Source organism: Capra hircus, chromosome 3, assembly GCF_001704415.2.
Source record: "Capra hircus breed San Clemente chromosome 3, ASM170441v1, whole genome shotgun sequence".
NCBI lineage: Eukaryota > Metazoa > Chordata > Mammalia > Artiodactyla > Bovidae > Capra > Capra hircus.
The window spans coordinates 87,254,390-87,266,735 of NC_030810.1; the positions used below are offsets into that span (position 1 = coordinate 87,254,390).

General features: G+C 52.5%; 1 protein-coding gene across 1 annotated transcript; it reads left to right on the top strand.

The window, feature by feature from the left end:
- On the top strand, positions 1,003-1,498 carry UBL4B (ubiquitin like 4B). The gene is given in 3 exon segments (XM_018046510.1): positions 1,003-1,210; positions 1,213-1,233; positions 1,236-1,498. Coding segments are annotated over 3 exon segments (492 nt in total).

Consider the following 12,346-nt stretch of genomic DNA (forward strand, 5'->3'; position numbering starts at 1 on the left):
CAGGTCGTCTCATTCTTTTGGTTGAGTGGGCTTTAACTGAGCCAAGAGAGAATTATTTGTGAGTAGGGGGCGGGGGTGAGATGGGAGTGGAGAGAGTTAGTTACTGCCAGCTCCTGCAAGTCTCTGCCTAAGGGTCGTCTTTGGTCACTGGAGCTGGCTCTGCACGCATTCAGACCACAGGTACCAAGTTAGCACCCCACTGACCAAAGGCAGGACTGAGAGCACACGGATCCAGCTTCTTTACCTCCCTGACAGCACGGCTGGTGTACTCCATGTGGCCTCCCAAAGTGCCCGGTGGGACTAAGAGCTCCTAGTTGACCACAAAGGCCATCTGCTCACTGATGCAGTGTGGGCTGCCCACTCTTATCTGTCTTGCTTCCTCTCTCCTGCTTACAAGAGCATCCTGGGGTTACCTCCCAACTATGTATGTGCCTGAGAATCCCTGTCTCTGTGTCTGGGAAACCCAATCCAAGAGAGCACGTCCAGTGTGTGACAGAATGAGGACCCTTGATAAATTAGAGCAGGAAGTATCTATATGATATGATCTCTCCTGGGGGATGGGTGCCGGCAGAAAGGGCATGAAACAGTGCTGAATGAGGCAACATGGACGTGTTTCCTTCTGCCGCCCTGTTCTTTGGGCCCTCCTGTCTCACCCTCCTGCTCTCCTTTCTCCTAGTCCTATGTTCGCTTTCCCAACCCTCCTTTTTTCCCCTTTTCTCCTCTCATTTTTCCTCTAAAGGAGGAAGGAATGTTCTGTGTCCCAAATGCCCCTCTCATTTCCCTAAAGTCCCACTCTGGAAATGAGCCCTCTGATAAGCGGCATTGTGACATCACCACGCATCAGCCAATGGCTGTCCTCTTGGGCCTGGCCCTCGGCCTCCAGGGACCACTGCCCTCTGTTGATAAGGAGAAGCCACACACGTAAACCTTCTTCTACAGAACCCCTTCACCCTCAGGGTGGCCGCCAGAGGATGGATCTCTCCTGAATCTGCTGGTAGCCCTATGATCCTCACAGTCAAGCTGCTCCTGGGCCGGAGATGTAGCCTGACGGTGTCAGGACAGGAGGGCGTGGCCATGCTGAAGAAGCTGGTGTCCGAGCGGCTGCACGTGCCAGAGGAGCAGCAGCACCTGCTCTTCCGCGGCCAGCTGCTGGCAGATGACAAGCGGCTCTCCGACTCCCGCATTGGGCCCAACGCCTCCATCAGCGTGGTTAGCGGCCCCTGGAGGAGCCGGCACTGAGGACACCCGCCAGCCCCAGCCCCTGTGGCACCACGTGGGCCAGGTCCTGCCCAAACACCTTGGGCCCCAGGACACTGAGGCAGTGCTGCAGCTGCTGAGGCGGGAGCACGAGGAATGCCTGCAGAGGATAAGCCTGGGGGACCTGGAGCAGCTGGCGCGGCACCTCCTGACCAAGGAGCAGCTCGCAGAGCCCGCTGGGGAGAGGAAGCCTGAGGCTCTGAATCCCAATAAGGAGGAGGAAAAGGACGCTGCTCAGTAAACCAGCCATCCTGCTCGTTTGCACACTCAAATTCACCCCACCTCATCCTTAAGTTTTCTCCAGTGACTCCCCACAAGTTCTTGCTGACATAGATGCATCTTCACCCCTTTTTGAAATTTCAAAGCAACTGGAGAGATTTTTGGACCTTTATCTCCTCTCTTGGGCCTGTGGGCTCCCCTCTGAAACCCAGAGGGATTCCCTCCCCATCACTAGAAGCAGCTCTGGTCGCTCCATGGGCAGCCCAAAAGGGGTGGTCACAGGCTGCCCCCACCCTCTGCCCCTCTGGCGGGACAGCTCCTCCTGGGCTGGGCGGCTTTGCCCCTGCTTGCCCAGCAACAGCCCAGGCTGTCAGCACACCTCCTGGCTCAGAGTCTCTGTGTCTCTAGACAGACTGTCTTTCTCCTTGGGGGCAGAAAGACAGACAATGTGAGTTCATTTCTTTCATCCCCGAGGCCATGGAGCCCACCCCCAGACCTCTGACGGCCAAGGGGAGAGGAGTGCCCGGCAGCTGGTCCTTGCCCTCTGAGAGAGGCTGTCCCTACTTTCTGCCTGCTCGTGCTTCCACAGTGTAAGGGGCAGGGGCAGCAGAGGTAGCAGTTGGGGGAGGGCTTCTGTGTGCAGGCCTGGCGTTCTCAGGGGCACACACACACACACACACACACGCACACCCACACACACACACACACACACACACACACGGGAGAGCAGGAAGCCGAGGCTTAGGCTGAAAAGGCAGTTTGCATTGCTGCACCCTCATTGTGGTCAGCACGGGCAGCACAGGGCCGCGCCTCCTGTGGCCTGCCCCAAATCTCATCAATCACTGGGGCTCACTGAGCCCCCATTTCCTGCCCATCACTGCTTCCTGGGAGCAGAGAGAGTACCAGTCAGGGCCCTTGCTCTCAGAGAGCATGCAGCTTCGGCGGAGAGAGAGGTCGTACGTGTGACAAGTAAAGCAGCAACATAAAACCAGAGTGCAGCCCATGTGACTACATGCCCAGGCGCCAGCCACCGCCTTGCAGGGCGCAGTCCTCACAGACTATAGGAAAGCCAGGCCCCTTTCTCTTCTTGTGTGAGAATGGCCCTCGCCAAGGGCTGAGGAGCTCCTACAGCCCGTGTGTGAGAGGGCGGGGGACTCACTGAGAGCCTGGTGCTCTGAAGTCCTGGCAGTGCTGTTACCGCAGCGGGTCTGTGGCGAGGAAGGGAAACGGATGAAGTGCAGTCTAGAGAGGAACTGGAGGCACCCAAGTTCCAGGGCTTCCCAGGTGGCGCTAGTGGTAAAGAACCTGCCTGCCAGCACAGGAGACACAAGAGACACGAGTTCAACCCCTGGGTCAGGAAGATCCTGTGGAGGAGGGCTTGGCAACCCACTCCAGGATTCTTGCCTGGAGAATCCCATGGACAGAGGAGCCTGGTGGGCTAAGTCCATGGGGTCACAAATACACAGGTCCCTGGGAAGCATCCTGTCCTTGGCTTATGGGGCCCCCACATCCTATTTGTTGGGGTGTGTTATAGTAGTGTTTACTTACCTCATAGGTGTTGAAGATTACAATTGAGAGTAGGGTGGGGTCAGCTACAGGGCAGGGAGAGACTCCTGAAACTGTGTCTCTGCCATTGGGGGGGTGGGGGAACCCCAGCTTCTGGCTGCTCTCTAGGTCCTGCTCCCAGGTACCCCATCCTCTGCAGGAGAGACCTCCTGATGGAGCTTCAAGTATGTTCATGCTGGGCTGTACCACAGATGGAGGGGGACAAGCCTATTATCTTTACATTAGGGGAGCTAATAGTGCATTTCCTGGGAAATCTGGGAGTGATAAAAATAAGTGGGTTGTTTTATTCCTTTTGCCAAGAGGAGCTGGCACGAGGGGATGGGGGACGGCTTTGTTGTCTCCCTGGTTAGTGGGAGAGTCGGGGCTGGCCGGGAGCAGCCACCTCTGCTGGTAGTCCCGAGCTCTGCGGGGAAGGGACTCCAGGTCCCACATGGGAGGAAGGAGAGTTGTTCCGGTGATGGTCTCCCAATTCTGACTCCATCCTTCCGGGGGGCCCTGCTCCCAGCCCTCCCCACAAAGCTGAGCCCAGGGGAGAATGCACTGCCTCGTGGAACTGAGCAAGAACTTGCCTCTGTTCCCTCTCCCAGGGATATTTTATTCAATGCTGCATTTCCTACTGTGGGGTTTGTCCCCTAATGGATGAACTTACAGGTATCAGGGAATATTGGGAGGCTGGGGGCAGAGGGGCTGCTCACACTCCTGCAGTGGGTTAGAATCCTCCCTGTGTGGAGAAACTTGGCTTCCATCTTGTCCTGGAGGTCCTTGCTGGTCTCAGTTTCACCTCATTTCAAAGGTGAATTGGAACCTGTGCCAGCAAAGGCTCCCTCCTCTGCTGTCACCATCTGAGGAACCACGGGAATGGGAGAGGGCACTCTTCTTAAACTGCAGTCCTGGGCATGTAGCCCTGCCACTTCCCCGCAGCATCTCTCTCCTGCCACAAAAGGACACACAGATCCCTTTAGAGGTAACCGCTTTGCTCAAGTAGGAGTCATCTCAGGGAAGCCACGGCGTCTAGGTTTCCAGCTTTGTGTTCTCAGCCACATAGAAATCTGCCTTCTCCTCCAAGCTCCTTCCTGCATCACCACGGGCCAACAGCCTCTATCCCCTGGTCCCTGGCGAAATCGTCTTTCTGATGGAAACAGGAACCACACCCTGGTTCATGTGCTATTTCATAAGTCCTTTATTTGATGAATACAGGTTGATGGTGGTCTAAGCATGGGCTATGCTTTGTGCTGGGGACCTAGGTTGGGCTCCCTGAGAAGACAGTGTAGGGAGAAGTGCGCCCCCTGCTGTCCCTGGTTGCTTGGTGCAGCAGAGGGGCTCAGGGAAGCCCTGGCACTTAGGCCAGGATTGAGAGGTGGGGATGTGTGTGTAACTGGCCGTATGATTTTTACCCTTAGCCCTGAGTGGTAGGGCAGGGAACAGTCTGTCAGGATGAACATTCTTGTAGATGCTGGTGAAGGAGAAGGCTTACAGTGTTCCCAGGGCTCCAGAGATGCTGGATGCTTGATGCTATAGTAGAACCAAGTCACGGGTCTTGCCCACATTCAGAGAAAGGGGATCTCACAAAGGGCCGGACACGAGTGGAGGAAAGGAAACGGGAAAAGTTGAAGGGAACCTCAAGGACTTTTCCTGACACTCAGGGGTCTACACATCACACTTGGAGAACTGTTGCTTGGCTCAGCACAGCCAGCATCTGACCTGGCTGGGTGTCCCATGATACCCAGAGTCATGTGACATACCCAAGGAGCACCCTGGCAAACACACAGACACCCCCTCAACACCTCACACCCATAGGGCGTGGTCTGTAGTGGCAGAACCAGGTTTGCAGAAATGAGCTTTAGGCTCTGTTCCCCTCGCAGTATCTGGGTTCACACCTGGCCTTTTGGGGTTCAGGCTGCTGGAGCCCAGGCAGTCCAGCCAGAAGATCCCTTATAGCGAATGCAAGGATGGAAAGAGACGACTTTGCAACGCTGAAACTAGGAATTCCTAGGGCTGCAGGAAGAGGTGGCCTGGACCAGCTTTGTGCTATCCAAGCGATGCCGTATATGGTCAGGACCCAGGTGCTCACAGGACATGTAGGAACATGGAGATGGCCATGTGGGTGCACATACTTGTGTGCTGGGCAGCAGCTGGGCCTTGCAGAGGTGCTCCACACTTGTATTGACATCAGCCCACTCACGTCTGAGGGCAGAGACTCCTTTCTCTGCGTGAACACTCCAAGGCGGCAAGCTTGCTTCTCACCCAGCCCAGGCCTGGATCACTCTCTCTGGGCTCTGAGCGGGGCCTGGGTGGTTGTGGCGTGGCCAGAGGGCAGGCTGCCCTGCGCTCAGGTCCAGCTGCCGAGCCAGCTCTAGCTGGTGGAGATGGCTGAGGTGAGGAAGCTGCAGAGCCAGGTCCCGGGCTCCTGGAGCAGATGATGTTCCCACTGGCTGCCTCACCCTGCTCCTCCCTCTCGGGTTGCCTGCCTCCTCTCTTGTCCTTTCTGCTTTTCTTCCTGTACCTCTTTTCCATCCTTTCCTTCCTGTTCGTGACCACATTTGGGGCCGAGTTGGCTGCGTTGTGTGGACATCTGGGTGCTTTTTGGCTCCCCCTCTAATCTTTAAGTCTCTTTCCATCCACCCCTGCCCAGCTTCTCTTTCCTCCCATCCATTTCATCCATACTCGCCCTTCTATTAAACCCCACCAGCCCTTCTCCCTGTCCTCCTGTGTCCTCTCTCTTGTATTCTTGTATCTACTGACTCACCCATTAGACAGGCGTGGACAAGGACCCAGAACCCTCTGCCTTTGATGATGTCCCCGCCCTCCACCCTACCTGTGCACAGGTGTGATACTAATTCATAGACATAGCTGTCCAGCCAGTACTCGAGCACGATGGGAAATGGCCTCATTGCATGCACGCACCTTTCTTGCTGATGTAAACCCCCAAACAGACACACATCCAGAGAAAGGGCACAAGTATTCGCACATACAGCATTGCCACAAACAGCCTTGCTCGAAGATGGACGTGCTGCCAGGAGGGCAGAACTGCCCAGGCAGGCGGCCAGGCAGTGCTGGCCGAGGTGGCAAGCTGCCTCTCACAGGCACTGTGGCCAGCGGGTTGGGTGCTGGGTCCCCATGCTTCCCCTCACAGCTCTGTCTGGGCCAGTCCGACTGTACTGGCACCCTCGTTCTCCTTCAGCTCTGCCTCCCTCTCTGAGGGCGGCTTGATTCCTGTGGGCTCCAGGACTGTAAATCCCCCCAGGCACAGACTGTAACCCAAGGAGCCGGCAGGAGGCCCAGGCTCCCAGAACGCTCCTACCTCCTTGCTCTCCGCCACCTCCGACTGCACTTCCCATCATGGTGATCAGGCGGCTCCCTGGCAGCCTTTAGTGGCTCCCCTGCCCTTGTAGATGGGTGATAAATCTGAGGTAACTACTGTCGGTTGCTGGCCATAAACCCGTCACAGCCTGCTGCAATGGGGCCAGGCCTGCCTGCAAAGCCTGGCAGAGTCAGTCTTGTCAGCCAGCTGCCCTTGGAGAAGTCCCAGAGCACCCATGCCTGGGATATTATTTATGAGCCTCAAACTCCAGGATCAAAGCTGCTGTCCATCAGATAGGGCAGGAGGGAGGCCCTCGGAGCCCCCTCCTCAGCCTCGCCTCTCATCTAGATAATTTCAGGCCACTGCCACTTCTTAAACTTGAGTGGCCGTGCACTGGAGAAAGCCTTGGTCCTCTCAGGGTCCCCCAAACCCCCTTCCCCTTTCTTTCCCTGACCAATTCCCAGTGCACCCCCTTACACACACACACACACACACACACACTGGAACAGAGTCCACACACTGGCCTCTGAAAGGCTTCGGTGACAGAGTTGGGGTGGCAGAGTGGGCTTTAGCCTGGAGGGCTGTCTCTCCTGACCACTGCTGCCCCTCTCTCCAGCACGGCCTGCCTGAAACGAGGAGTGGTGGGGTGCTCAGACCCCAGGACTTTGTCCACGTGACCCTGACATCACCAGGAAGAGAGTTTAGGGGAGGAAGTGCATTCGTCTTACCCAAAGGGAGGAGTCTCTCTACAGCCTCCTCATCTCTCTGTGTTGGCTTATTTCCTGGGCCATTGTAGCCGCAGACACCCCTCATCTTCGCTGTGAGTCTGGCAGCCCGTGAGGAGATGGAGGCGGATGGTGAGAACAGTGTGAGACCTGGAATCTGAAGATTTGAGATTGAGCTTGAGATACTCCTTAATTGGGAGGTTGGGTTGCTTGGTCTGACTCATCTGTTCAATGCCCTCTTTTGGGGTAGTTAAGAGCACCCAATGGATGTGAAAGTGTTTTATGAACCCTAAAGTGCTCTGCAGAATTAAGGCTTATTCTACCCCTGCCCTCCCCACCCACATTGATTTCTATTGCAGTCAGCAGAGTGCACTCTGACCAGTTCATACCTAAAGGGGTGTATTGCATGGAGGGGTTATGGTTTACAGGATCCCTGGGAGGGCCAAGTGACCAGGTTTGGACACTTAGCTAGGAGGGACACCCAGACTGCCATCTCACCTACAACTTGGCTCCTTGGGTTCCAGGGATGATCCAGAGTCCCCACGACAGATGCACCCTGGACTCTGCTGTCTCCAGCCCCACTCTGAAGAGCTGCCTCTTCTGAGCTGGCCCACTTCCACCTACAAGTACCAGGTGAGTGGTCTACCTGGAAGAAGCCAGCTTGCGATGAAACCTTAGTTGAAACAGAGTCTTGGACATGTGGATTTTAACTTTCCAAGAAGTGAGTTGGGAAGGTTGATCTATGGGAAATTATATGGAACAAATGACCCAATTTCTTCAACAGGAAGAAAAAGATGAGCAAGAAAGAGGGAGAGAGATTTATAGATTAAAAGAAATTTAAGAGGTGTATCAACAAATCGCAATGTATAGAGTGAGTTAGATCCTGATTTGAACAAACTGTTACAAAACAAAAGGCAAGGGACTTCCCTGGTGGTCCAAGGGTTAAGACTTCACTTTCCAGCGTAGGGGATGAAGGTTCAATCCCTGGTCAGGGAGCTAAGATCCTTCATGCCTTGTGGCCAAAACCCCTGAAACAAAAAAGAAGCAGTATTGTAATACATTTGATAAAGACATTAAAAAATGGTCCATATGAAGAAACATGTTTAAAAAGGCAAGACCGTGGGGAAATATGAACACCGACTGGATATTTGATGGTATTAAGGACTGAGTGTCAATTTCTAGGCAGTGAGATGTCGTCATGGTTATATTTTTAAAAGTCACCTTTTAGAGAAGCACGCTGAAGTACTTCGGGCTGAAATGTTACATTAGATTTTTTTCAGAACAATCCAGTGAACTGGGACAGAGGAAGTTCCTGCGGTGACAGGATGATGGCAGGGTGACTGTAGAAACTGGGTGCATGAGGGTTGGAGCATACTACTCTATTTTTGTGTTGGGTTGAAATTTTTCATAATAAAAGTTTATTTTAGAGGTTTACTTCAGCAGCGGCTGAGTTGCTGAAGCCTTGCCTCCCACGGGCTCCTTACTGTGGGGCGCTTAGAGTGAGAGCAGCGGCTGTTTCATCGTGACGCGCCGGCCACCACTGAAATCCTGTCTTCTGGTGCTACCTGACTCTCTGTTGTCTGGAAATGCAACGTGTTCGGAAACCAGTCCCAGATTCTCATATCCTTGAGGGTTTCTTGCTTGGAATCTCTTCCAATACCAGTCTGGGAGAACAGATTCCACTCTGGGTGATTTAAGCAGAAAGGAATTTATTAGAGGATATTAGGTAGTTTATAGAACCTTGGAGAGGGCCAAGACATCACAGAGCCAGGAGAATTCCACGAGCATCCCATGGGGCTGCCCTCGTGGAGACACAGCTCTGCTGCCTGTACCCAGGGAGCAGGCGCTGGAAACCTCCACAGCTCACCCAAGAGGCTTCATCTCCCCTGCCCCCGCTTCTGCCTTACATTTCTTTCTGCCTCCACACCTGTCTTCCCCAGCCCTTCCAAGTCTTATGTAGGAATTTTCCTGGTGGAACTCGGTCACTCATGGGCCCTAGCTGCAAAGAAGTCTAGGAAATGTAGTTCTATGTTTTCCAGCATCGTTAGCACAGGAAAGCAAACTCTATGTTTCAGTCTTTAAGAGAATTTTTTGCCTGGCTCCCTAGCTCCCAGAACAGTGACCTAACCTTGGCACCGGGCTATCTCTTGTTTAGGGCTGCCACAACTGATGTTATTAAGCCCAGGCGCTGGCAAGGCATATGTTCTGCCCATACCCTGAACATGAAACATCAACAGAATTCAGAGTTTACAAAGAGCTCTTACATACTTTTTGCCTTTTGGTCCTCTCATCGAGCTTGGAAGGTTGGGCTCACCAACCTCATTTTGGAAGGGAGGAGACTGACAGAGAGGGTAAGTCAGGGAGCTGGCAGATAGCAGATCCAGAATCTGAGTCCTTTACTCCCCTTCCCCACTGCCCACCCACCTGCATGAGATAATTTATTGCAATTGTTTTGTGACTTGATTTTGCTTCTGTGGCTAATTGTCCTTCCTCTGTCCCAAAGCCACACAGGCAGGCTTTTGTGCCACCTTCCTTACACCAGTTTTAGGGAGAGATGGCAAAGAGCAGAGGCTGGAGCACAGGCCCTGGAGTCAGAAAGCTGGGAGATGCTTGCGAGCCGAGCTGACCTTGCCCATGTGACTTCAGGCCTCGGTTTCCCTCATATGTAAAAGTGGTTAAGAATAATAGCATCTTATTAATAGGATTAAATGAGGCAACATAAGTGATTAGTAGACAATAAATATTCAGTAAGTTTGTTATTGTTACTACAACAGTTGGTTGTCAGGGCACCTAGAAGACCACTCTTACCCTTTCCTGGATTTTGTTTTGTAAAAATACAGGTTCATATGGCTGATTCATGTTGAGGTTTGACAGAAAACAAAATTCTATAAAGCAATTATCCTTTAATTAAAATAAATAAATAAGAATCATAGCCAAAACCATAAAATAAAAAGAAAAAAAAATACAGGTTCATTGAGGGGATTGTCATGAAGGAGATGGTGGAAGGGAAGTTTGGAGGAAAACAGGGTAAAGGGACGGGCTTCCCAGGAGGTTGGGAGGAGCCAGAGGACAATGGCAGCAAGGTGACCTGAGAAAGTTGACTCTTGGCAGAGACCAAGTGAGGATTGGTCATGAGCAGAGCTGTGTGGACAGTGCACAGAGGGCCAGTGGGCCCTTCCCTGAATGTGCTGTGATGTGGGAGACTCCAGAATCTTTGCTCACCTCTAATGGATAGGGGACAAGGAAGCTCCAATAGAAACACCTTGAATTCCCTCTGGACTGGTAGAGGCTTGGGACAGATTACATTTAATTGGTGGAAAGAAATGGGACTTTTTAAGCACCATATGCAGGAGAGTAAAATCCCCTGTTTGTGACTTCTTATCTTATTGTCATCCAGAATGAGACCCAGCAAAACCAACATTTAGGAAAAGATTGTTTCACAAATCTGGGTCTCTATTCCTTTGCCCTTTTCTAAAATGCAGCCAGAAATGGAAGCTTTTGTCTCCTCCCTCTGCTTATCAAGCTCACTCTCTGCTGAGAATGTGAATGAATTGGGTCAACACAGGCTCAAGTCGCAACTCTGTCACTTAGCAGCTGTGTGTGAGGTTAGGTGAGTCAACAATAAAATAAATTCCCTTCAAAGAGCTATCATGAGGATTATGTGAGACAATGGAATTTAAATATGCTTTGTAAACCGTGACTGTATGTTGACAAGAAGTGTCTTTATATAGATTTAAGCAAGTGGGATATGTGATGGCTTCCTGGTAGCCTGGCTTGGCTATAGAATCCCTGTGTGTTGTCTTTCACGGAGTTGGACAACAGAAAGAAAGCAGCAGCTGTTTTGCAGCATACACTTCCCATCTGCTGCTGCTGTGCTAAGTTGCTTCAGTCATGTCCGACTTTGTGTGACCCCATAGACGGCAGCCTACCAGGCTCCTCCGACCATGGGATTTTCCAGGCAAGAGTACTGGAGTGGGTTGCCGTTGCCTTCTCCACACTTCCCATCTACCAGTTACTAAATCAAACACTAACTCAGGTGCTGCTTTAAAGGGCTTTTACACAGGTGATTCAAGCCCCTAATCAGTTGACTTTAAATTATGGAGATAATCCTGGTGGGCTTGGCTCACTCTGTTGGAAGCCCTTTTTGGCACCAGAGACCAGTTTTGTGGAAGACAATTTGTCCAAAGACTGGGGTGGTGGAGAATGGTTTCAGGCTGATTCAAGCACATTGCATGTATTGTGCACTTTATTTCTATTATTAATTAACTCCATTTTATATCATCAGGCATTGAATCCCGGAGGTTGGGGATCCCTACTTTAAGAGAAGACTTGGGGGACTTCCCTGGTGCTAAAGACTCTGTGCTCCCAATGCAGGGGGCTCGGATTCAATCCCTGGTCAAGGAACTAAAACCCGCATGCCCCAACTAAAGATCCAGCATGCTGCAATTAACACCTAGAGCAGCCAAATAAATAAATACATAAATAAATATTTTTTTAAAAAGATAGAGATGACTTGGGTCTTTCCTGAGAGGGACTCAAGCCCGTGGCCAGCAGCTTTAGCTAGTGCCTGTGGATTTCAGTCTACCTGTGATCTTCCCTTCCTGCCTGCCTGCCTGCCTGCCCCACAGATCTTGGACCCACTTAGCCAGCGCCACACTCATGTAAGCTCCCAAACACGTCTCCTACTGGGTCTGATTCATTGGTTGACACAGGGTGCACCTGTTGGGACACAGTAGAGCGGGAGGCATCGGTGAGAGTGGGGAGGTGTGTTTGGCGGTCCCAGGGTGTCACGTGGGTGTGTTGGGGGCGCTCTGCCTCTGCTTGCACGGCTGCAGCATTTGTGGAGTTTCTGCAAGTCTCTGGCTGTAAACACAGGGTCACATCAGGACCTTTAAACAGTGGGTGAGGCAGGCATTGTTATTCTCACCTTTGAGATAAAGAATCAGAATCAGCACTCAGAGAATGCAAGTGATTCAGCCAATGAGTGGCAGAAGCGAGTGGATGGTCCCAGGGACCCTCTCAGAAGCACTACCCATTTTGCTTGTTGCCTTTGGAACTGCTTGAGTGTGGCACGTGCCTCGCTGGGGTCAGGTCCCAGGGCTGGAGTCAGAGATCTGGGAGAAGGGTGATGAGTTTGTTCCCCCGCCCTCATGGAGCTCCCAGTCCGGGTGTCTCTCTGGGTCTATGGCTGGGTGAGGGTTGCTGCTGGGCCTTCAGGGAGCTGTGAGTTGGAGCTGGCTTTCCTGCTTGAACCTGGTAGTCCTGAGCAGTACTCAGG